General features: G+C 69.0%; 4 protein-coding genes across 7 annotated transcripts; 3 read left to right on the top strand and 1 right to left on the bottom strand.

The window, feature by feature from the left end:
- Window positions 1-109: 109 nt before the first annotated feature.
- On the top strand, window positions 110-7859 carry THOP1 (thimet oligopeptidase 1). Its single transcript, XM_080565873.1, has 13 exons — window positions 110-287; window positions 1149-1352; window positions 2456-2604; window positions 3105-3212; window positions 3832-3934; window positions 4209-4369; window positions 4755-4890; window positions 4988-5354; window positions 5641-5842; window positions 5954-6140; window positions 6516-6644; window positions 6929-7065; window positions 7201-7859. The coding sequence occupies exons 1-13, from the start codon at window positions 272-274 to the stop codon at window positions 7357-7359; spliced, it is 2058 nt and encodes a 685-aa protein (XP_080421999.1). The 5' UTR covers window positions 110-271; the 3' UTR covers window positions 7360-7859.
- LOC308181893 (uncharacterized protein) lies at window positions 7549-12358 on the bottom strand (the record flags this gene model as incomplete). Its single annotated transcript, XM_080565688.1, has 3 exons — window positions 7549-10263; window positions 10359-11433; window positions 12334-12358. The coding sequence occupies 3 exons, from the start codon at window positions 12356-12358 to the stop codon at window positions 10260-10262; spliced, it is 1104 nt and encodes a 367-aa protein (XP_080421814.1). The 3' UTR covers window positions 7549-10259.
- Window positions 12359-12681: 323 nt separating this feature from the next.
- ADAMTSL5 (ADAMTS like 5) lies at window positions 12682-17768 on the top strand. Its single transcript, XM_080565868.1, has 12 exons — window positions 12682-12942; window positions 14086-14155; window positions 14237-14397; window positions 14729-14789; window positions 14869-14977; window positions 15098-15225; window positions 15315-15438; window positions 15868-15951; window positions 16353-16516; window positions 16600-16825; window positions 17047-17118; window positions 17210-17768. Exons 1-12 carry the CDS (start codon window positions 12875-12877, stop codon window positions 17521-17523), a joined length of 1581 nt encoding a protein of 526 aa, XP_080421994.1. The 5' UTR covers window positions 12682-12874; the 3' UTR covers window positions 17524-17768.
- A 172-nt stretch (window positions 17769-17940) lies between these two features.
- LOC308181974 (CTD small phosphatase-like protein 2-A) lies at window positions 17941-20508 on the top strand. 4 transcript variants are annotated; one of them, XM_080565870.1, is made up of 8 exons: window positions 17941-18884; window positions 18991-19030; window positions 19102-19194; window positions 19399-19461; window positions 19579-19658; window positions 19738-19864; window positions 19957-20052; window positions 20132-20508. In XM_080565870.1, exons 1-8 carry the CDS (start codon window positions 18496-18498, stop codon window positions 20192-20194), a joined length of 951 nt encoding a protein of 316 aa, XP_080421996.1. In that variant the 5' UTR covers window positions 17941-18495; the 3' UTR covers window positions 20195-20508. The 4 variants fall into 4 exon arrangements, with proteins under 4 accessions (XP_080421996.1, XP_080421997.1, XP_080421995.1 ...); XM_080565869.1 differs by having other exon boundaries at window positions 17948-18884; window positions 18955-19030; window positions 20132-20490; XM_080565872.1 differs by having other exon boundaries at window positions 18721-18884; window positions 18951-19030; window positions 20132-20501.
- The last annotated feature ends 205 nt before the right edge of the window (window positions 20509-20713 follow it).

Raw genomic sequence — 20713 nt, 5'->3', positions numbered from 1 at the left:
GAGGCCGGGCGGCGGGGGGAGGCTGAAGGGGGGGGCCGGGGCCTTTTCCCGGCCCTTCTCCGGTCCCGGAGTGGGGAGAAATGACGGGGAGGGGGGGGGGGGAGCGGCGCGGTCCTCCGCGATCCCAGCATGCCCCTGGCGCGGCCGCTCTGCCCCCCCCCCCGCCGCCCGTCTCGCTGCCCGCGGCACATGCTCGGTGCGCGGGGCCGGCCCGGCGTCCTCGCGGCCTCCTCGCGGCCTCGGCGGCGGCAGCGGGGTCCCGGAGCGCGGCATGGCGCCCCCCACCGGTAACGGCACGGGGCCGGGGGGCTGGGGCCGGGGGCTGGCGGGGGGCACCGGGGCTGGGGGCACCGGGGGGGTCCCGGTAAGGCCGAGGGGGGGGGTCCCCGGTAAGGACAGGGTGTGGGGGGGGGTCCCCGGTAAGGACAGGGTGTGTGGGGGGGTCCGGTATGGGCGGGAGGGTCCCGGTGAGGTTGGGGGAAGGTCCCGGTATGGACGGAGGGAGGCCTGGGGAAGGTCCCAGGGGGTCCCGGTAAGGACAGGGGGGTCCCGGTGAGGCTCGGGGGGGGTTCCCGGTAAGGACGGGGGGGCGTCCCGGTGAGGCCTGGGGGAGGGAGAGGGGGCAGTGAGGTGAGGCCGGGAGGGGGTTCCCCGGTAAGGACGAGGGGGGTGTTCCGGTGAGGCTGGGGGGGTCCTGGGAAGGACGGGCAGGGGGTCCCGGTGAGGACAGGGGAGGGAGCCCGGTATGGGCGGGAGCGTCCCGGTAAAGACGGGGAGGGGGAGCTGGTAAGGACGGGGGGAGGCTGGGGAGGGTCTCAGCGAGGGAGGGGGGTCCTGGTGAGGACGGGGTGGGGAGCCCGGTAAGGTCAAGGAGGGGCATCCTGGTGAGGACGGGGGGGTCCCGGTGAGGACGGGGGGTCCCTGCCATGCTCCAGCCACCCCCAACCCCCCGGTCCCAGCGGGGCAGGCGGCAGGTTTCCACCACCGAGCCCTCCTAACCGGGAGGGTCCCCAGTGCCCCCCCCGGGATCTCCCCGCTCCCCCCGGGAAGCTGCCGGCACCGTCTCCGTGCCCGGCCTGCTCTCGGCTCTCGTCCCGGGCCGCGGGCGGCCGTGTCACCGGGGGGGGGGTCTCTCTGCGCTTCCCCAGGCAGCGTGGTGGACAGCCAGGCCCCGCGGCTGGTGGCCGAGCAGCTGCGCTGGGACCTGAGCGCCGAGCAGATCGAGCGCATGGCCGCCGAGCTCACCGAGAGGACCAAGGTGGTGTATGACCGCGTGGGCGCCCAGGAGCGGGGAGAGGTGTCCTACGAGAACACCCTCAAGGCCCTGGCCGACGTGGAGGTGGAGTACACGGGTACGTATCCGGAGGACGCGTGCTGGCTTTCTGGAAATCTGCGTCTTAATAATCGTTTTTTTTTTTGGTTTTTTTTTGGGAGGGGGGCTCCGCGCTGTCGTCTCTTTCTGTCTCCCCGTGAATCCCTCGCTCTCGGCGGTGTGTTTTCCTTCCAGTTAATGTTTACGCGGCTAGATACGAGTACAAATAAAAAAAAAAAAACGAGATCTGGAACAGAAACGTGAATCTAAAATGAGGCCGGCACCTTGGCAGCTTGGCTGCTTTGGCAGCAGGAAGGTCTGCGGGGCTCCAGCTGGGTTTTCAGGGCTGCCTGCTCCTTTTTACGTCCGAGTGCATTAGCAGGAAGGAGGAGTCGTGCGTTGGCAGAAATCTGAGAAATCTCCAGCTTTTCTCCAACTCCTTCCCTAAGGCAGCGGATAAATATCTGCGTCGTGTCTGTCCGAATGCTGCTGTCAATTTAGGGATTGTGTGTAAAGCAACGTGATGGTTTTTTTGGTCGGTGGTGCGGGCTTCAGCTACCTGACGCCCGCTCCCCTCCTGCTGCGTGGAGGGAGCTGGTGCCCGCAGGGCGGCGCCTGCCTGCTGCGGTTGTCTTGCTCGAGGCCTGGAGGCAGGGAGCGTTTCGCTCTGTTAGCTTCCGAGATGAAATCAGCTGGGGCAGAGCTCACCTGGGGCACGGCGGCGTCCGAGAGGCGGCTGCAGCGAGGGCGCGCCCCGGTTCCCTGAGGGATGGGGACACAGCGGTGCCGTCTGCGCCGTAAAAGCCTTGTGGTTCCCCAGGCAGTTGGTAGCAGCGAGAGAGCCGGGGCATCACGCGCACGAAATTCATGCAAGTTTCGTGCGGAAGACAGAGCGTAGAGGGAAACCGCTGGGCAGCAGCAAGGGCAGCGAAGGAGGGGGGTGCGGGCTCGGCAAGGGTGGCTCCGGTTTTGTCTGAGGGCGGCAGCTCCCTCGCTCTCCCCTCGCGCGGGCAGCTGGCTCAGGCTGCGGGGCTGTCAGACGAGCCCCTAATTAACACCTTCGCCGTGTGTGCTCCCACCCGTGGGCAGTTCTGCATCGCGCGGCTCTCGTTGCCTCTGCTGAAATGCCTGCTCTCTTTCCAGTCCGCCGGAACATGCTGGACTTCCCCCAGCACGTCTCTCCCTGCAAAGACATCCGCGCAGCGAGCACCGAGGCTGACAAGAAGCTCTCGGAGTTCGACGTGGAGATGAGCATGAGGCAGGACGTGTACCAGAGGATCGTCTGGCTGCAGGTGTGCGTGCTGGGGAGCAGGATGCCTCCAAGCGGGGATCAGAAGCCTCTTGGAATTACAAGCGGTCCTATTCCCTTGTACCAGGCCCTAGAAATAAACGGCACAGGGTCTGGAATTGGATAGTTGTATGCTCCAGCTTTTAGTGAGAACTTTGGGGTTGGGATTTGAGGGCTGTGAGAGCTGGGGGTTGGGATTTGAGGGCTGTGACCCCCCCACACACACCCAAAGTCTCGATTCTTTCTTTGGTAAAAAGGCAGAAGTGACCCAGCCTGCCCTGCTCAGAGAGGGGCTGGGTAATGCCCCAAAAGGGGCTTTAGCGTGGCATAAAGGTGAGACGTTTAAAGCAGCCCGATAGAATTAATGCACCAAAGCCTTAGCGTGGTGTGTTTCTGTCTGCTCCGGGCCGGTTCTGCAGCCCACGACTCTCCCCAGCCCCCTGCAGAGCTGCGCGGGGGCACCTCATCCCGTGGCTTCTTGTGCTCATGGGTTTTGTTTTCCAGGAGAAAGCGGAGAGCGCTTCGCTGAAGCCCGAAGCAAAGAGGTACCTGGAGAGGCTGATCAAACTGGGCAAGAGGAACGGGCTCCATCTCCCTGAGGAAACGCAGGAGGTGAGACCACAGAGCTCAAAGTAAATGCGTGTGGAGGACGCCTCGCAGGGCTGGTGGGGCAGCATAGCCTTGGAGCAGAGAGGCCTGAGGCTCGCTCCTGATCCGTGTGACCTTGGGCACGCCGGGCGATGTCTCCCTGCCCCTCTTTTTCCCTTCTCTTGGGTGGGGATAACGTCACGCCACGGGGCTGACATCGGGAGCCTCCGGCTCCCGAGAAGCTGCAGCAGCAGGCGTGGGGGCAGCGGGGAGGGCGTCCCCCTCGCGTCTCCCTCTTATCGTGGCTCAGTGAAGGAGCCTGAATTAAAAACAGAAGAGAAAGCGAGATGAAATGAGGGCAGGGGAGGTCGCTGCTGAAACACCTGCAGCTCCTGAGCCGGCAGGAGGTGTTCGGGACGGTGCTGAGGTGGCTGCGTTCCCACCAGGTGGGATCAAAGGGAGCCTGTTCCAGCCCGAGAGCTCCGTGCCTGCGTGCAGTTAATTCTGCAGCGTTGCAGTTGAAGAAAAGCCAAGTGCAGACCAGGGGGCGACTCAGCAGGCAGGCTGCTGGCTGGGGACCATGAACGGCGCCGCTTGACTTTCCCATTTGGACTGACTTTTTCTTTTTTTCTATACTTTAAAGAAAATCAAAGCTATTAAGAAAAAGCTGAGCGTCCTCTGCATAGACTTCAACAAGAACCTCAACGAGGACACCACCTACTTGCCCTTCTCGAAGGAGGAACTAGGTACGGAGCCCTCGGGCTCATTTCTCCTGGGCTTCGGGGCCTGGTTCGTGCTGCAGCTGAGCCCACCCCGTTTTGGGCCCGACGAGGCCACCCAGGGGCTTTTCTCTGCTCTAGGGTGGAGGTAAAAGAGGGTGTTCCTGCAGCGTTCCTGCAGCTGTGCAGGAATTTAAGCCCTGGGGTTGCTCTGGCCAAGGAGCAAGAGCCCGTTCTGTGCCCAGAGCTGGTATTTCGGGAGAGGCTTGGGCTCTCTGTCAGCTGCGTGCTCTTTTCTCAGGGGGGCTCCCCGAGGACTTCCTCAACTCCCTGGAGAAGACAGAGGACGGCAAGCTGAAGGTCACCTTGAAGTACCCGCACTATTTCCCTCTCTTGAAGAAGTGCTACGTGCCTGAGACGAGGAGGAAGGTGGAAGAAATGTTCAACTCCAGGTGCAAAGAGGTAGGTGGCCTCGCTGCCTGCCAGCAGGGCCCGCAGGAACGCCCGCCAGGACTTTTCCCTGGGCAGATCTCGTCCCGTGGAGAGAAGCCTCAGTGCCCCCAGCTCCCTGGGAAGGGCGATGGCATCCTCGGGGAGACGGAGACCTGCTGCTTGTAGAGTCCTCAGAGCTGGGGAGGAGATAAAGAGTTAGGGCAAGCTGTGACAGCTGGGCCTCGCTCAGCACATGCGGGAAGGGGTTGCCTGGCTGTGGTCCTGTGAAAGACTCTGAATTTACCAGGCACTGAAGGGGGCTGTTCTGGGACTTGTGCTGATTTCCACGCCGGGGCTCGCGCTTGCTTTCTTGTGTGCCCCGTTTCGTGCTGAGCTTTGCTCCTTCACGTTGCAGGAGAACTGCCTGATCCTCAAGGAGCTGGTGGACTTGCGGGCTCAGAAAGCCAGCCTGCTGGGCTTCAGCACCCACGCGGACTTTGTGCTGGAGATGAACATGGCGAAAAGCAGCAGGACGGTGGCCACGTTCCTGGGTACGGCGCCTGGCTGTGGAGGGGAGAAGTGGGCTCCGTTGGGCTGGGGGGGCTGCTCTCAGCCCTGGTCCCCAACCTTCCCTCTGTGCTCTTCCAGATGAGCTGGCCCAGAAGCTGAAACCCCTTGGGGAGAAGGAGCGGGCCGTGATCCTGGACCTGAAGAAGAAAGAGTGCGAGAAGCGAGGGCTGGAGTTCGACAACCGCATCAATGCCTGGGACATGCGCTACTACATGAACCAGGTGGAGGAGACCAAGTACAGCGTGGACCAGAATCTGCTGAAGGAGTACTTCCCCATGCAGGTGGTCACCACGGGCCTGCTGGCCATTTACCAGGAGCTGCTGGGGCTCACCTTCCACCTGGAAGAGAAGGCTCAGGTGTGGCACGAGGACGTCCAGCTGTACACGGTGAAGGACGCCTCCTCCGGGGAGACCATCGGCAAATTCTACCTGGATCTGTACCCGCGGTGAGGCCTGGGGCCAGCCAAGGGAGGGAGGAGGGGTGGGACGGTGGGACAGGAGCCTGCCGTGCGCCTGGGGAAGAGAAGGGGGTGTCCTACTCCCCGCTGCATGGTTGTGGTGGAGGGAGGGTTGCAGACGCGGGCAGGGCTGTCCTGGGAGTGCTGGCTCTGCGTGAGTCACGGCACCGCCAGGGGCTGCTGCTCTGGGCAGAGCTCGGGGCCCTGCCCGGGAGCTCGGGGCTGGCTCCCCGGGATCATCCACGGAACAGCCACCTCTTTCTTCCCGGCCCAGGGAGGGAAAGTACGGGCACGCAGCCTGCTTCGGCCTGCAGCCGGGCTGCCTCCTGCCAGACTCCAGCCGGCAGATCTCGGTGGCTGCCATGGTGGCCAACTTCACCAAGCCCACGCCGGACGCACCCTCCCTGCTGCAGCACGATGAGGTGGAGACCTATTTCCACGAATTCGGGCACGTCATGCACCAGCTGTGCTCTCAGGTGAGGCCCGGCAGGGGAAGGGTTTGTTACCTTTTTCCGTTGTGCTCACTTTTTGGGGTTAAGTGATGCCCTGCTCTGAGCCGGCTCTGCTGACGGTCTGACATCTCCTAGGCGGAGTTTGCCATGTTCAGCGGGACGCACGTGGAGCGGGACTTTGTCGAGGCACCGTCGCAGATGCTGGAGAACTGGGTGTGGGAGAAGGAGCCGCTGCTGCGCATGTCCAGGCACTACAAAACTGGAAGCCCCATCCCCGACGAGCTGCTGGAGAAGCTCATTAAATCCCGGCAGGCAAACACAGGTGGGAGCCGGTGACGAAGGGTTTTGGGGAGCAAAGGCTGCGCGCTGTTCCCAGCAAGGACAGAGCCTTGCCTTGGTGTCCCCTGCTTGTGGGGACAGGAAGGGGGACCCTTAGTGCCCTGGCTGGTCACGATGGTTAGGGTAAAGGCTTTGTCTGTGGGGACAGAGGGCTGGGAGGAAGGAACCACATCTCCTCGCTGTTAACCTGGGAAGCCCAAAGGTGAGGTGACAGGAGGTGCCCAGGGAGGTGCAGCTGCAGCCTGAGCGGGAGCTTCTGGACGGTCTGGTCCGGGGAAGTGGTTCTGAAATCGGGTGTGGGGAGAACTGGGAGCCCTCGGGCCCCCGGGCCTCAGCTCGCCTCCTCCTCCCGGAACAGGGCTGTTCAACTTGCGTCAGATCGTCCTGGCCAAGGTGGACCAGGCGCTGCACACCCAGACGAAGGCTGACCCCGTGGAGGTGTTCGCCCAGCTGTGCGAGGAGGTGCTGGGCGTCCCCGCCACCCCAGGTACGCGGGGCTGTGCTGAGGGTCCCGCTCACGCAGCGGGTCCCTTTCAAGGCCGGGGCCTCGGGCTGGCTCAGCGGAGCTGGGTTTCGCTGACTCCCGGAAGAGCAGGGCTAAAACCAAACAAAAATAACTGGAAAGTCCTTCCCTGTTTCCCCCGTCACTGCGAGCAAGCCGACACAGTGCCTGCCGTGACACATTTACAGCCCGGAGGGCTTTTTCCACGAGCAGTTCCAGCAGCCCTTCCCGTTAACGCCCCCCTTCCCTTTCCTTCCTCTGCTGCGAAGGTACAAACATGCCGGCCACCTTTGGCCACTTGGCTGGAGGCTACGATGCCCAGTACTACGGCTACCTCTGGAGCGAGGTGTACTCCATGGACATGTTCCACACGCGCTTCAAGCAGGAGGGGATCATGAACTGCAAGGTAGGGGGGGGACGTCCCGCGGGGCCGGGCTCGGGGCTCACCGCGGGCGCTGCCTCCCCTGGCTGAGAGGTGGGAGCGGGGAGCAGCGAGGCGGGCGGGCGGGCGTCCTACACGCGCCCCTGTCTCTCCGTGCAGGTGGGTATGGACTACAGGAACTGCATCCTGCATCCCGGCGGCTCCCTGGACGCTTCCGACATGCTGAGGAAGTTCCTGGGCCGCGAGCCCAAGCAGGACGCCTTCCTGGCCAGCAAAGGACTGAAGGTGGAGAGCAACTCGCTGCCTTCGGCCTGCTAAGAAACTGCTCCGGCCCGTCGGAGTCGAGCCAGCTCCTTGTCTACGACACCCGGTACATCCCAACGCGGCCAGGGCCAGCCCCGCCGGGAGCTGTTCCTCCAGGATCCTGCTCCGAGGGCCAGGGCTCTGCAGTGACAGCTCTGCAAAGGGAATTAAATCCCCTTTGTCACCCACCCACCCCCCAAAAAAGGGGATGGGGCTGGCGCTAGCCCCCCAAAATTGGCTGAACTTTGAACCCGGTTTCTGCACAAGGGTGAGTTTCAGCCGCATCGTTAGCCGGGAGGAGGGTGAGAGGAGGTAGCAAACCTGAATCCCTGTTTTAAGAATCCTTGTTTTAAATTCCTTCTTTTTAACAAACGAGGCTTCCCCCAGGGCTTGGCTTGTTTTGTGCCCAGGGCAGACTTTGAGCACAAAACAAATGGCCGGAGGGAGCTGTGTTAGGAGCCTGGCTCTCCCCGTCTTTGGGCAGCTGTGGAATAAAGAAGGGGAGACCTTAAAAATGGTTGCATTTACCGGAACGTCCTGCCCTCAGCCCCTCAAACGCCTCCTGAACAAGGGGTCTGCTGTGCGTGGCTCTTGCCTTCGGAGCCGCTGGGCCCCCGGGGCCGTCTTAGGGCAGCTGACGGACGCCTTCTGGGCTCAGGCCACGGCAGCAGGGCGTGCAGCTATTGCTGTCACCCCTAAGCCAGGGTGGGACAGGGGTGGGCCGTGGAAAAAAAAGGAAAAAAAAAGCAGGCGGCTTCAAACAAGGCAGATGCCTGGGATAAAAATACCGAGCGGGCGCCGTGCCAGGGCAGGGACCGCCAGCGGCTGGGCTCTGGGTGCGGCGCCGAGCCGGGGGCCAGCAGCCAGCCCCTTCGCCGGCCTTGGGAGCAGCCGGGGGCTTCCTGCCCCCCGCCCCGGCCACGAGAAGGCCCCAGAACCGTGCCCGGGGGTGCAGGGCCCGTGCCGAGCCCCCCCCCTGCTCTGAGCTCACAGCCCCAGCGCTGCCGTTCCTGGCGCTGCGGTGCCCAAGCTCCTGGGGCTGCGAGTCCGCAGCGCTGAACCCCGGGGCAGGGGCTGATTTCTGGCTTTGCTGCTGGGCCTGGGCTCCTGCTTTTTGTAGGAACTGCAGGGAAAAGTGCGCCTCTAGGGCAGGGAGAGGAGGGCAGCTTCCCCGGAGAGCTGAGGACCCCCCCCAGGGTTGCTCCCAGCACCCGTCAGTGAGGGGTTTCTCCTCTCTGCCGTAGGTGGTGGGCACCGAGGGCAGTCCTCACCCTCCCTGCCTCCAGCCAGGCGCCCCGGCTCCCCTTTTAGGTGATTTTTCTCCCCGTTCCCACCCCACCTCCAGCCTCGGGCTCGCTCCGTGCCAGGCACCTCGCGCTGTCACCTCCCTCCCCGGCCCCCCAGGTGACGGGGCAAGGCCGGGGCCACCGGGGTCACCCTGCGCTGACGTGGCCGGGGCCCTAGGCAGTGAAGCGGCTCCGTGGTGCCGGCCGGGGCCGCCGCAGGCATCTTGTCTTTCCCCTCCCCTCTGCGTTTTAGACATAGGCGAGCGTCCCGGGGGCTGGCCGCTGCCGGGGCCACGCTGTGGGTGTTTTAAATGTCACGTTTTACTGAGCTTTCAGGGTTTTCTTTCAGCCCTCTTCTCTCCAGGGAGAGAACTGGAGAGGGAGACCGCGCACTTTTTGCTCCCTCCTGCCCCCAGGCCCCCACTAACGCCGTCCCTCCCCCCCCGCCCCGGTAACTCCTGCTGGTGCCCGTGCAGGGAGAGGTGCTGCCGAAAGCTGCTTGCAGGCAGAGGGGGGGCCAATTCTGTGCCCCCCCAGGGGGTAAGCGCTGCTCTTCTCGGGGCTCAGCCCGAGGAACGGAAGCTGTCCTGCACCAGGCTTCCCGGAGCTGCACCTCGTCCCCGTCCCCTCGTCCCCGTCCCCATCCCGTCGGGGAAGAGAGGTCCCGTTGGTTGTTGTTTTGTTTTATTTTTTTCCTGTTAACCTTTTCTAAGGGCAAACTGGTGTGTGTGTGCCGTGCGTACTGGTCCCGTCCCGCCCTGCTTGTTCCCATGACTGGAATTTTAGACGGTTCCTAGCACCAATAAAGGTTTTCCCGAGCGGATCGCCGCGGGGCTGAGCCCCGGCCCAGGAAGCTGCTCCTTGGGGGCCGGGGGGCTGCGTCCCAGTTGCTCCCAGCGCACCCAGCGCCGCGCCAGCGCCGCGGCAGCTCCCCGCAGCAGGCAGAAGACGGGCACCGCGCGGCAGGCGTGGGGCGGCAGTGAGTCCGGCGTGAAGCCCTGGGGGGCGAGAGGCGGCCATTTCCCCCGGCCTCCCCATCTCCGGGGGCCACCAGGGCTGTCGTGTGTCCCCCCCCCAGCCCCCCCCAGCCTTATACCTGGGTGAAGAAGCCGTGGTCCAGCACCTCCCCGAGGCTGGCTCGTGCCGCGGGCTCGGGGACCAGCAGGCGCCCCAGGAGGGCTCGGGCTTGGGGCGAGAGGCGGGCGGGCAGCGGGTACTGCGCCGCGCGGATGCGCCTGTACAGCTCCTGCTGCCCCGCTGCCCCGAACGGGAACGGGGGGCTCCCCGTCAGCACCGTGTACCTGGGTGTGTGGGGGGGTCCGTCCGGGTGCTCAGCGGGGCCAGGAGCACCCCCTGCCCTCCCGCCGGGTCCCCCCACCTTACATGACGCAGCCCAGGGCCCAGACGTCCGAGGGCACGCCGTGGCCCTTGCGGTCCACCACCTCCGGGGCCATGTAGCTGGGCGTCCCGCAGAGCACCCTGCGGGAGGGCAGGATGAGCCCCGCGCCGTGCCGGGACCCCTGCCCGGCTCAGAGCCACACTCACCCCCAGCACCGGCCGCCCGCCGCCTCCTGCCGAGCCAGCCCCAGGTCCCCGATCTTCACCTGCATCCTCTCGGTCACCAGCACGTTACCTGCGGGGTGGGGGGGGTAGGACGTCAGCCGAGTGGGATCGCGGCTCGCCCAGCACCGGCCCCGCTCAGCACCGGCCCCGCTCAGCGCCACGCACTCGGCTTGAGGTCCCGGTGCACGACGCCCTGGCCGTGGAGGTAGCGCAGCCCCGCGATGCCCTGCCGCAGGTAGTACCGCGCCTCCGGCTCCGTCAGCGTCCCCCGGGCCCGCAGGATGTCGGCGAGGGACTGTGGGGACAGAGCGAGGGGCTGCTTTGGGGCCTGGGGCTGCCCCCCAGCAGGGTTTTTCCCCCCCACCCACCCACCCTCGGGGCCGGTTCTGGCTCACCCCCTGGCCGCAGAGCTCCAGCAGCAGGTAGAGGTGGCCGCGGTCAGCGAAGTGCCCGTGCAGGCGCACGACGTGGCGGTGGCACAGGCGGCCCTGCAGCTCCCGCTCCCGCTCCACCTGCAGCACCCCGGGGACCCCTGTGCTCGGGGCTGGATGCGGGGAGACCCCCCCCACACACACACAGCGCCCTTGGGGAGGTGGGGATGGGAAGCGGGGGCAGCGTGTGGGGGGCTCCTGGGGGCTGCTCCCCTCGGCACTCACCCTCTCCGCGATCCCCAGCGCCGCGAGCCGAGCCCGTGGGATCACCTTGGCGGCGTAGACCCTGCCGCTGTCCACCTCCGTCAGCCGGTAGCAGCGCCCGAAAGCCCCCTGCGGGGACACCGGGGCCACGGAGCACGGGGCCGGGCACCCCCCCGGGGGCGAGGCGAGGAGCGAGAGGGGGCAGCGGGGAGGACGCGGGCGTTGGGTGCCCCCCGTGGCGGCATCCTTCCCCTGAGGGGTGGTCGCGGGCTCCTGCTCTGCCCTGGCTCCGTCCCAGCGCCCTCCCTGCCTCAGTTTCCCCTTCCCCCCGGCGGGGTCAGGGGACGTGGGGGCGTTGTGCCCGCGGCTGGGGGCAGCGGGATGGTGCCGGCGTGGTGCCGGCGGGCATTTACCTCCCCCAGGAGCCGTCCCCGCCTGAAGAGCCTCCCGCTGCCCTCGTCGGCGACGTAGCGGCCGGGCAGCTCGCCCCCCGCCATCCTGCGCTCGTCCCTGCCGCGGGGACACCCCCGGGGACACCCCCGGGGACGCCCGAGCCCGGCCGCCCTCCTCTTGCGCCACCGTAACCGCTTCGGCTCCGGGCTGGCCTCACCTGGGGCTGCCCCGTGGGGTGCGGGGATGCTGCGGGACCCGGGGGGGGGCAAGGCCCTTTGGGGGGGGGGGGGGGGGCACCAAGCACCCTGGGCTCTGCCACCCCAGCGGGACCCGGCTCGGGCCACCAGGCTGGGACAGAGCCCCTGGGGACGGCTCGCGCCCGGGGATTTGGGGATGCCGTGGGCTGGATGCGGCCCCTCTCCGTCTGCCCCTTTCCCAGCTGTGGCCGGTGCCCCCCCCCCCCCCCCCCGGCACCCCAAGACCCCCCCAGGGTCCTTGGTAACCCCCCCCCCCAACACCCCAGACCCACCCAGACCTCTCCAACAGGTCCCACGGCAGCTGCTGGGTGCTGAGCGGGGACCCAACCCCCAGGAGCCCCCCTCCCACGTATCGGGAGGGTCCTGGAGCAGGATGAGGCCAGGGGCGGGGGGGGTCCCATCTGCTTCTCCCCCCCCCCCCCCATGGGGAGGATGGGGGTCCTGGGGTCCTGCTTGCACCGTGGGGGGGCTGCACCCAGTCCTCCCCCCCCCCCCAGCACAGGGCTCCCTGCCCGGCGCCTGCAGCTGGGCCTCGGCTGGGGGGGGGGTTCGGGGGGGGGCTGGCGTGCGGCCAGCACGGGGGCTGCCAGCAGCTGTGGCCCCCCCAGGGACATCCCCAGCCCTTAACTCCCTGCGTGCCGAGCCGTGCCGGTGCGCGCGGCGCTGCGCAGCCCGAGAGGGGTCACCCTGGAGGGGGGGGGGGGGACGGGGGGGACAAGGCCACCCAAGGGCCATCGTGCTGAAGGGGGGGGGGGCTCAGCTCGCGGCTGCGTATTGGGGTGGGGGGCTGAGGCTGCTCCCCCGTGCGCATCCCCTTCGGTGCCCGCGGGGACGGCCGGGTCCCCTTCCCGGCACGGGGGCTGCTGGCGCCTTGCCCCATGGAGCCACGGGGCCCCCCCCGCCCCCAGATTGCTGGGTTGGGGTCTCCGTGTTTATGGGGGGGGGGGCGTCTGGGTGCTGGGAACGTGTCCCGCTCGCGTCCCCCGGCTCACACCAACCCCGCCGTGCACCGGACCCCACGTCGCCTCCAGCAGCCCCCAGGGTCGGGGTCGCCTCCGCCCCCACCCCGCAGCCCCACCGAGCCTGGGTGCCCCCCCGGCTCGTCTCATCCGTCCCCCCCCCCCCGGCAGCCTCGTGCGCCGTGGGCCCCCAAGGGTTAAGCGTGAGATTGGGGAGGGCTGGGCGCACCTTTGGGGCTGGATATTAATAACGCGGCGGGGAGGGACGGGAGGCGAGCGGGAGGGGAGCCCCGGCCGGCCGCCCCGGGGAGCTGCGCACGCGATGCCCGCTCGTCCGGGGGGGCCCCGCGCTGCCGCCCACCCTCCCGGCCCCACCGCGGGGCCACCGGGCCGGGACTGAGCCGCCGGCACCCTTGGGTGCCAGAGCAGGGCGAGGCATGGCCGTGCCGGGGAGCCGGGGCGGCTTGGCACCCCGTGCCCACCTCGGGGGACCCCACGGCGCTGGGTAAGCCCCCGCGTTCTGCTTCACCCCTCGTGGCCTCTTCCCTGCTCTGCTTGGGGGGCTGGGGGGGGGGGGAGGGCTGTGGGACCCACCCACTGCCCCACGGGCACCCAGAGCTCTGCTTTGCCCCGGGGAAACTGAGGCACGTGGCACCCACCCGGTCCCGCGGCGTCACCAGCCCCTCGCTGGGCTCCGACCCCCCCCCAGAGCCATGAGCCGCCCCCCAGCCCTGCCGAAAGATTTGGGGGGCTCGGGGGCCCTGCCGTGCTGCTCCCAGCCCTGTGGGTGCTTGGGGGGCAGGAGGGGATTTGTGCCCCCGCGGCAGCTTCGTGGCCCCCCCGGTCCCCGTGGGCGCAGCTCAGCAGGAGGAAACCGGCTCGGCGGGGGGATTCCCAGACACGGCCCCTTCCCCACCGCAGGGCTGGGGCCCCCCGCACCCCTGTGCTGGGCAACGCTGGGGCCACGGGGTGGTCCCGAGCCTATGGGGTGCTTCGGGGCCACGGGGCGATTTGGGGCCATGGGGTCGTTCGGGGCCACGGGGTGCTCGGGGAAACCGGGGCGCTTGGGGGCTGCTATGGGGGGTGTGGGGCTATGGGGAGCTGGCAGGACTGGGGGTGCTCGGGGTCAGGCGTTTGGGGGGGGGGGGGGGGAGGGCATGGGGCAGGCCCCCGGTACCCCTCGCCCTGCCCACACCGGGCCGGATCCGGATCCTGCCCAGGGCGCGACACTGAGTCACGGCCCCGCCGCCGCCTCCGCGGCGCAGGTCTCATCCTGCCGCCGCCAGCCCCGGCAGGCAGCGGGGCCGCGTGGGGCCCGGAGGCACGGCACGGCCCCGTGGCTGCCGTGGGGCTGCGCCGAGCCCGCTGCTGTAGCGAGCACGGCGTCGCCCACGCGGCTGCGCCCACCTCGGCGGCGCCGTTCAGGGGATGGAGGCACCGCACCCTGCGCCCCCGGGACCCTCCTGCACCGGCTGCTGCGTCTTGACTCCCTCCTGCCTCCTTCTCCCTCGCCTCGGGGTCCCTGCGGGGCGCACGGAGGTGGCCGCCCCCCTCGGTGGCACCGGCGGCCCCGCTGCCGGGACGTGGGGCACCCCACACGCTGCTGCTGGCCCCCAGAGCCAGGGGCTCAGGCTCTCCGCTCCCGCAGGCGCCGGTGGCCGTGGCGGGTGCTGCTCCTGGCCTGGCTCAGCCTGGGCTGCGGCATCGGCACCGCGCAGGTGAGGGCGCGGGGGCACCCCCGGGCTGGTCCGACCGTGCCACCCCAGCCCCGACCCCAAATATCCCCTTCCTTCACGCAGGGCTCAGCCCCGGAGGTGCTGGTGCGGGGCCCCGAGCCCCCTGCCCGTGCTCGGCCTCGCCGGCAGCTGGCTCGGGGCGCCTGGGGGCCCTGGGGACCCTGGAGCGCCTGCTCCAGCTCCTGCGGGGACGGCGTCGCCTTCCGCGCCCGGAGGTGCCTGCGGTGAGTGGTCCCCGCGGTGTCCCCGCGCGCCCGGGTGCTATCGGGGCGCAGCTCTGCCACCGCTTCCAGGCGTGCTCCTGCAGCTCCCGTCCCCACGCGGGGCCCTGGCCCCGTTTCAGCCTCGTCGTAGGGCGGGAGGGACGGGGAAGGCAGGCGGGTGCCGGCTCCGGTCGTCCCCAGACGGCCCCATGCGGGACATCGCGGTCCCCGCTCCCGGCCGTGCTCCCAGCCAGGCCATGGCTCGGCATCGCGGCCCCGCAGAACGTCCCCAAGGGGGCACGGGGCTGCTCGGGGTGGCTGTGCCCCGGCCCTGCTGATGCTGTGGCCGCAGATCCACCACAGAGGAGCCGTGCACGGGAGACCCGCGGCAGTACCGGCTCTGCCAGCTCCAGGTGAGCGTGCCGCGGCGCGGCACAACCCCGCGGGCTCCGTGCTCCTGGCCCCGTGGGCTCCATCCTGCCACTCCCGCAGGGCTGCCCCGGGGGCTCGGTGCCTTTCCGCGCCATGCAGTGCTCCCTCTACGATGACAAGCCCATCCCGGGCACGCAGGCCCGGTACCGCTGGGTGCCCTTCTACGGAGGTGAGCCCCAGGGCAGCGGGCGCAGCACCACCGGGATGCCCCGGCCGTGGTGCAGCCGGGACCGGGGGCTGCTGCCACCCCCAAAACCAGTGTCCCCTCCTTCCCTTCTGGCTCCTGCAGCCCCCAACGCCTGCGACCTCAACTGCCTGGCCGTGGGGCACAATTTCTACTACACCTTCGGCCGGGTGCTGGACGGCACCCGCTGCGGCCCCGACTCCCCGGAGCTGTGCGTCGGCGGGCGCTGCCTGGTGGGTGTGCGAGGGGACGGGACCCCCGGGACCACCAGGACCCCCAGGACCCCCAGTCCCTGCCCTGACGCCGCCTCTCGGCTCCTCAGAGCGTCGGCTGCGACGGGATCCTGGGCTCGGGCGCGCGGCCCCACGCCTGCGGCCGGTGCGGCGGCGGCCAGGACGGGTGCCTCTTGGTGCACCGGCTCTTCCAGGGCACGGAGCCCCCCTCCGGTGAATGAACCATTGCCCCGGCCCCCTCCATGGGTGAATGCTTTGGCTCTTGGCTCCCCTGTCCCCCCGTCCCGTCTGTGTCCCCAAAGCATCGCCTGGGTCCCCCAGGACCTTTTTCAGCTCTCCCCAGTCACATCTGGGGGGATCTCTGGGGTGTCCCTATGGTCCGTGGGGTCCCCATGGGTGTTTGGGGGTCCCTGGGTGCGCCCAGGACCCCTTAGTCCACGTCCAGTGCCCATGGGGTGCCTGGCCAGGCTGTGGAGACGATGACACCCATGAGGGTGCCCCACATGTCCCAGCGAATGGGCCCAGTCCCCTCCCACCACCCCGTTGTTCACCCGTGCGGGGGTCCCAGCCCTGGCACCCCCATCCCCACGACGTCCCCTCGGCCGTGCCCAGGCTCTGCCCTGACTCCCCGCCCGCCACCAGGTTATTTTGGGTACGTGAACGTGACCAAGATCCCGGCTGGGGCCACCAACATCAGGGTGACAGACAAGAGCCGCAACTACCTCGGTAGGACGCGTCCCGTCCCCTCCCAGTCCGTCCCAGTCCGTCCCAGCTGGTGCTGGGAACAGGCCTGGGGCACAGACACGGGTTTCGGGAAGGGCTGTGCTGGAGTGGGGCCGGTGCAATGGGGCTGGGCTGGCTGCCATGGGACCAGCACCAGGCCCCCGTCCCCAGAACCCCGTCCCCGATGCAGCCGGGACCCCGTTCCCTGGGGGCCTGGGGAATTTTGCACATCAGGGTTCGGCTCCAGCTCGGGACCGAGGCCAAGCCTCACATGAAAGCAGATTTCTCCCCGGCCCACGCTGCCCTCCCGGGGGCCACCAGCACCCGGGCAGCCCCCACCCTGCCCGGCCCAGTGCGGGGGTCCCGGGGCCGTGCTCGGCTCCTGGACACGCTCCTTCCCGCAGCCCTGATGACCAGCGACGGGCGCTACGTGCTCAACGGGGACTGGTCCATCGCCTGGCCGGGGCCGTACGAGGCGGCCGGCACCCGGCTGCTCTACGCCCGGACCCCCGACGGCACCGAGAGCCTGGAGGCGGCGGGGCCCACGGACGAGGATCTCCACGTGCTGGTGAACCCCAGGGGTGACGTGGGGCTGCAGGCAGCCGGCCCCGGCCCCGCCGGTCCCCTGAGCTCTGCCCCTGCCTCGCGCAGGTCCTGCTGCAGGAGCCCAACCCCGGCATCGAGTACGAGTTCTGGCTGCCCCGTGGGCACCCCCAGCCTGGTGACACCAGCCCCCTGCGGCAGCCCCAGCCCCGGGGGGCCGGCAGCCCCCCGCCTGCAGAGCCCCCGGCCCCCACACCGCCCCCCAGGACCCAGGGCCACACCACAGAGCCGCTGCCACCGAGAAACCCCCCTGGCCGCGGCGGGGCTGCCGCAGGTGCCTGCACCACCCCCCCCCCGGGGTCCCCCGTGCCCTCCTGCAGCCGCGGGCGCTGCTGTGGGGAGGGACCTGGGGAGCCTGGGGGGGGGCCTGAACGTCCAGAGCTTGGCGTTCTCCCTCTCTCCTTATGGGACAAGGCCCCCCCACCATTGAAGGGGGAGGTTTGGGGGTGCCACGTCCCCTCTCCCCACTAAGCTGCTGCAGTTTTACCACCGCAGGGCGATGCGGGAGGTGCCGGCCGCCCAAGGGACGCTCCCAGCGCATCCGGCACTTCTGCCAGAGCGACTTCGGTGAGCACCGGGGGGGGGGTCCGGGCGGGCTGGGGGGGGCGCGATGCCAGGGGTCGTGCCCAGCTCAGGCCGCCCCACGCCGGCCCTGCAGTCTTCCAAGCCCGGATCCTGGCGCGGCGCTCGGTGGGGCAGGAGATGCGCTACGAGGTGCAGGTGAAGACGCCGTACCGGCACCGCTTCCCGCTGGTGCCGCGCGAGTACGTCTGGGTGCCCGACGCCTGCGGCTGCCCCCAGCTCCTGGAGGGCCGCGAGTACCTGCTGATGGCGCGGCGCCACGTCAACTACGAGCACACGCTGAACCGCATCCTGCTGCAGCGCGACGGCTACGCGCGCCCGTGGTCGCCCCGCGAGGACCAGCTGGTGCGGGAGGCAGCGCGGCACTGCGCACAGCCCCGGCCGCCCTGAGCCCCCGGCCCCATCACCCGGGGGGTGGCAGCGGGACCCCGGGGGCCACGGGGGGGCCGGGACCCCTCCTGCCACGCAGCGGGTCCCTCTGCGGCCCTTTGCGAGGCCATGGAGGGGCCAGCACCCCCCGGAGCCCCGTGCTGGGCACCTCGCTGTCCTCAGGGGTGATTTGGCTGCAGGGGGGGGGGAGGAGGAGGGTGGTAATTTATTTTTTTTTTGCAGAAAATAAACCTATATATCCTTCAGGTGCCGTGTATCCCTTTCCTGGCTAGAAGCAGAGGGGGTGTCCCTTGCGCTCCCCACCCCGGGGTGCCATCCGTGTCCCCGTGCTGAGCCCCAGGAACAACCAGTCCCCATCCCCGTCCCCATCCCTGTCCCCATCCCTGTCCCCATCCCCGTCCCCGTCCTGTCCCCGTCCCCGCGATGGAATCCCGCCAGCCTGTGCCTCTCGAGGCCGGGGACCTGCCGCTTATCTCTCTTCCGTTGGAGGCGCGCGGGTCCTTCCCCGGCCGTAACCCAACCCGGGGCTGGCTGCGCCCCGCGGGGCCCGTGCGGGGATGGGGTGGGGGCACCGTAGGCTCAGCCACCCCCTGCGCCCGTGCCGTGCGCCCCAGGGGGCCTTTGGAGCTCTCCCAAAAAAGCCGGGGGCTCCCCAGGGGGGGCAGTGGTTGATGGCCGAGAGCCAGAGCTGAGCTGGGGGGGGACTGGGGCAGGGCTGGGCTCCCCCAGCTGGTCCCAGTACAGCCTGAGTGGCGCCAGGTGCTCCGACCGTGGGCAGGGGCACGCTGGGGTGATTGGGGGCAGAAAGGTGCCCTATAAAAGCGCCCCATCCCACCTAGATTCCTGGGTGGGGGCTGCTTTGTCCTTGGGGGGTCCCCAAGCGTTAATCAGTGCCTGGGGGCTCTGCGCTGGCAGCTTCGGGCACCCTGAAGGTTCCCCCCCACCCCATTTGTCTGTCCGTCTGTCCTGGGGATGGCCACCCCCCGGGCAAAGAGGCCCCGCAGGGAGAGCAGCGGGGACCTGGGGCTCTCGGCCACCAAACCCCGGGCTCGCCGGCAGAGAGGAGGGGATGGGGGCAAGCGTGTGCCGGGTCCCCCCCCGGAGCCTGTGACCCCTGGGAGGCGGCGGCTGACCAGGCTGCAGTTCTGTGGGGAGCGTGGCAGCCTGGCGTCCCCTTCCCTCTGCCCAGGGGAAAGGGGTGAGCCCCTCCACCGTGGGGTAGTCCCTGCGTGGGGAGGGGGGCAGCCCTGGGCCGCAGAGCTGGGAGCCCCCCAGAGCCCCCCATCGCAGCCCTGCTATAAGGGAGCCTACTTCTCGGGGCTCCCCGCGGATGAGTGCCAGGACCCCGCTGTCCCCAGCCTGTGAGTATGTTTGGGGGGGGGGTCTCTGTGGCCCCCCTGTATTGCCCAAGCTCTGCCTTCCTTCAGCCAGGCCGCTCCCCGCGCCCCCTACGCCCGGCCCCCGCAGGACCCGCAGCACCCCGGAGCACACCCTGGTCCTGGAGCTGGTGAGCTGGGGGGGTTTTGGGGGGGGGTCACGGTGCTGGGGCTGGGCCTGACGCTGCCTCCTGTCCCGCAGGAGGGGACCCTGGTCTGCTCCTCCGTGCTCGCCGGGCGGCTGCCGGGTGCCGTGGCCTCCTTCACCACCTCCTTCCAGGGCGATGCCTACAAGGTGGGCGTCCTTGCGCTGGGGTGGGGGCCGCAGGGGGCTGGGGGTTTGGGTCCCGCGTCCTCCCCTTGTAGCCCCAGGGGCTGAAATCCCAGGGGAGAGGGTGGCCGGGGTCCCCTGGGGCGCTGCTCTTAGCGGGGAGCTGGGTGTCAGGACTTGGGTGCCGGCGGCTGCTCGGGGCTGCCTGCAGACGCTGTTCCCTCGCAGGTCCACGTGCAGCTGCGTCCCCACGTGCAGCAGTTCCTCGAGAGCCTTTCCAAGACCTACGAGGTACCTGGAGCCCCAAATTCCCCGGGGGTCTGCGTGGAGCCAGGCGGGGGGCGCTGCTGCACCGGGGTGGGGAGGGCTCGGGCAGCCTGCACAGGGGCTTTCATCTGCTCTCCCCAGATCTTCATCTTCACTACAGCGAAGCAGGACTACGCTGAGAAGATCCTGGATGTGCTGGACCCCAAAAAGAAGCTGATCAGGTGATGGCCTTACAGAAACCCTGCTGGGGGCACTCCTGTGGCCGGGGCTGCTCCCCATGGGTTTTGCATCCCCCTGCAGGCGCTGCCTCTCCCAGCGGGACTGCCTCTGCGCCCACGGCTGCTACTGGAAGGATCTCTCCCTGCTGGGCAGGGACCTGGCCAAGACGGTGGCCCTGGACCACACCATCCAGGGCTTCCCCTCCCAGGTACCGGCAGCGCTGGCTCTCGTGTCGGGGGGTTCATTTGCCCCGTGGCGGTGACGGCTGCCCCGTGGCCAGCGCTCGCCCTCTCTCCCCAGGCTGCCAACTGGATCCCGGTGCCGAGGTGGTTTGGGGACCCCGGGGACGAGGAGCTGCTGCGCCTCGTCCCGCTGCTGGGACAGCTCTGCCGGGTGGTGAGGACGGGGCTCGGGTCCGGGATGGGGTGGTGCGAGCTTTGGGGCACAGACCTCCCCATCCCCGTCTCTCCCCTAGGACGACGTGCGCACCGAGGCGCAGCAGCGGCTCCCACGCTGCAGGCTGCCCGCCGAGGACTAGGACAGCCCGCGAGGAGGGGAGCGGGATGGGGAACCCCCCCCCGGGAGGGACTCTGGCTTGGGGGGCCAGCGCTGCCGTGGGGAAGCCTTGCTGCAGCGTGAGCAGTGCTTGGCCGTTGCCCAGAGCTCTGTAATGTCCCGCCAAGGGGTGCTTTCGCGGATGATTACGTGCTTGGACAAAGGTCTTGCTCTCTTCGTTGCCTCCCAAGTCCGCCTCAGCTGTGCAAACACGCTGAGCCCGGGGATGGGTGGCTCAGCCCGCTGCCACCCCGCGATGCCACGCGGGTTCGGGTCCGTGCCCTGGGCAGGGCTGCCCGCAGCGGCCCCGCTGCTGCCGTTCGGTGGCCGGGCCCCACGCAGCAGCGATGCCCTCGGGAGGGCCCCAGCTGGCAGCGCTCCCCGCGCCCGCCCCAGCCCTGCCCGGTGCCGCGCTGCGTGCCGGGGCGCAGCTGCTGCCGCGCTGCTGCCGGCCCTGCTGGGGCAGCCAGGGCCGAGGGCGTTCGGCTCTGCAGCGTGGGGC

Source organism: Anser brachyrhynchus (assembly GCF_964034855.1).
Source record: "Anser brachyrhynchus genome assembly, chromosome: 23".
Classification (NCBI taxonomy): domain Eukaryota; kingdom Metazoa; phylum Chordata; class Aves; order Anseriformes; family Anatidae; genus Anser; species Anser brachyrhynchus.
The sequence above is the reverse complement of the archived record's forward strand: the minus strand, read 5'-3'. Positions and strand labels throughout refer to the sequence as shown.

Bases quoted from the DNA above. Each gene is read 5' to 3' on its own strand.
- THOP1 (XM_080565873.1), top strand. The intron at 1,353-2,455 runs GTACGTATCCGG...CTCTCTTTCCAG, and splicing joins CGTGGAGGTGGAGTACACGG to TCCGCCGGAACATGCTGGAC. The intron at 3,213-3,831 runs GTGAGACCACAG...TATACTTTAAAG, and splicing joins TCCCTGAGGAAACGCAGGAG to AAAATCAAAGCTATTAAGAA.
- ADAMTSL5 (XM_080565868.1), top strand. From the start codon at position 12,875: ATGGCCGTGCCGGGGAGCCGGGGCGGCTTGGCACCCCGTGCCCACCTC. The intron at 14,790-14,868 runs GTGAGCGTGCCG...CCACTCCCGCAG, and splicing joins ACCGGCTCTGCCAGCTCCAG to GGCTGCCCCGGGGGCTCGGT. The intron at 17,119-17,209 runs GTGAGCACCGGG...CCGGCCCTGCAG, and splicing joins CTTCTGCCAGAGCGACTTCG to TCTTCCAAGCCCGGATCCTG.
- LOC308181974 (XM_080565869.1), top strand. From the start codon at position 18,496: ATGGCCACCCCCCGGGCAAAGAGGCCCCGCAGGGAGAGCAGCGGGGAC. The intron at 18,885-18,954 runs GTGAGTATGTTT...TCCTTCAGCCAG, and splicing joins GACCCCGCTGTCCCCAGCCT to GCCGCTCCCCGCGCCCCCTA. The intron at 19,462-19,578 runs GTACCTGGAGCC...TGCTCTCCCCAG, and splicing joins GCCTTTCCAAGACCTACGAG to ATCTTCATCTTCACTACAGC.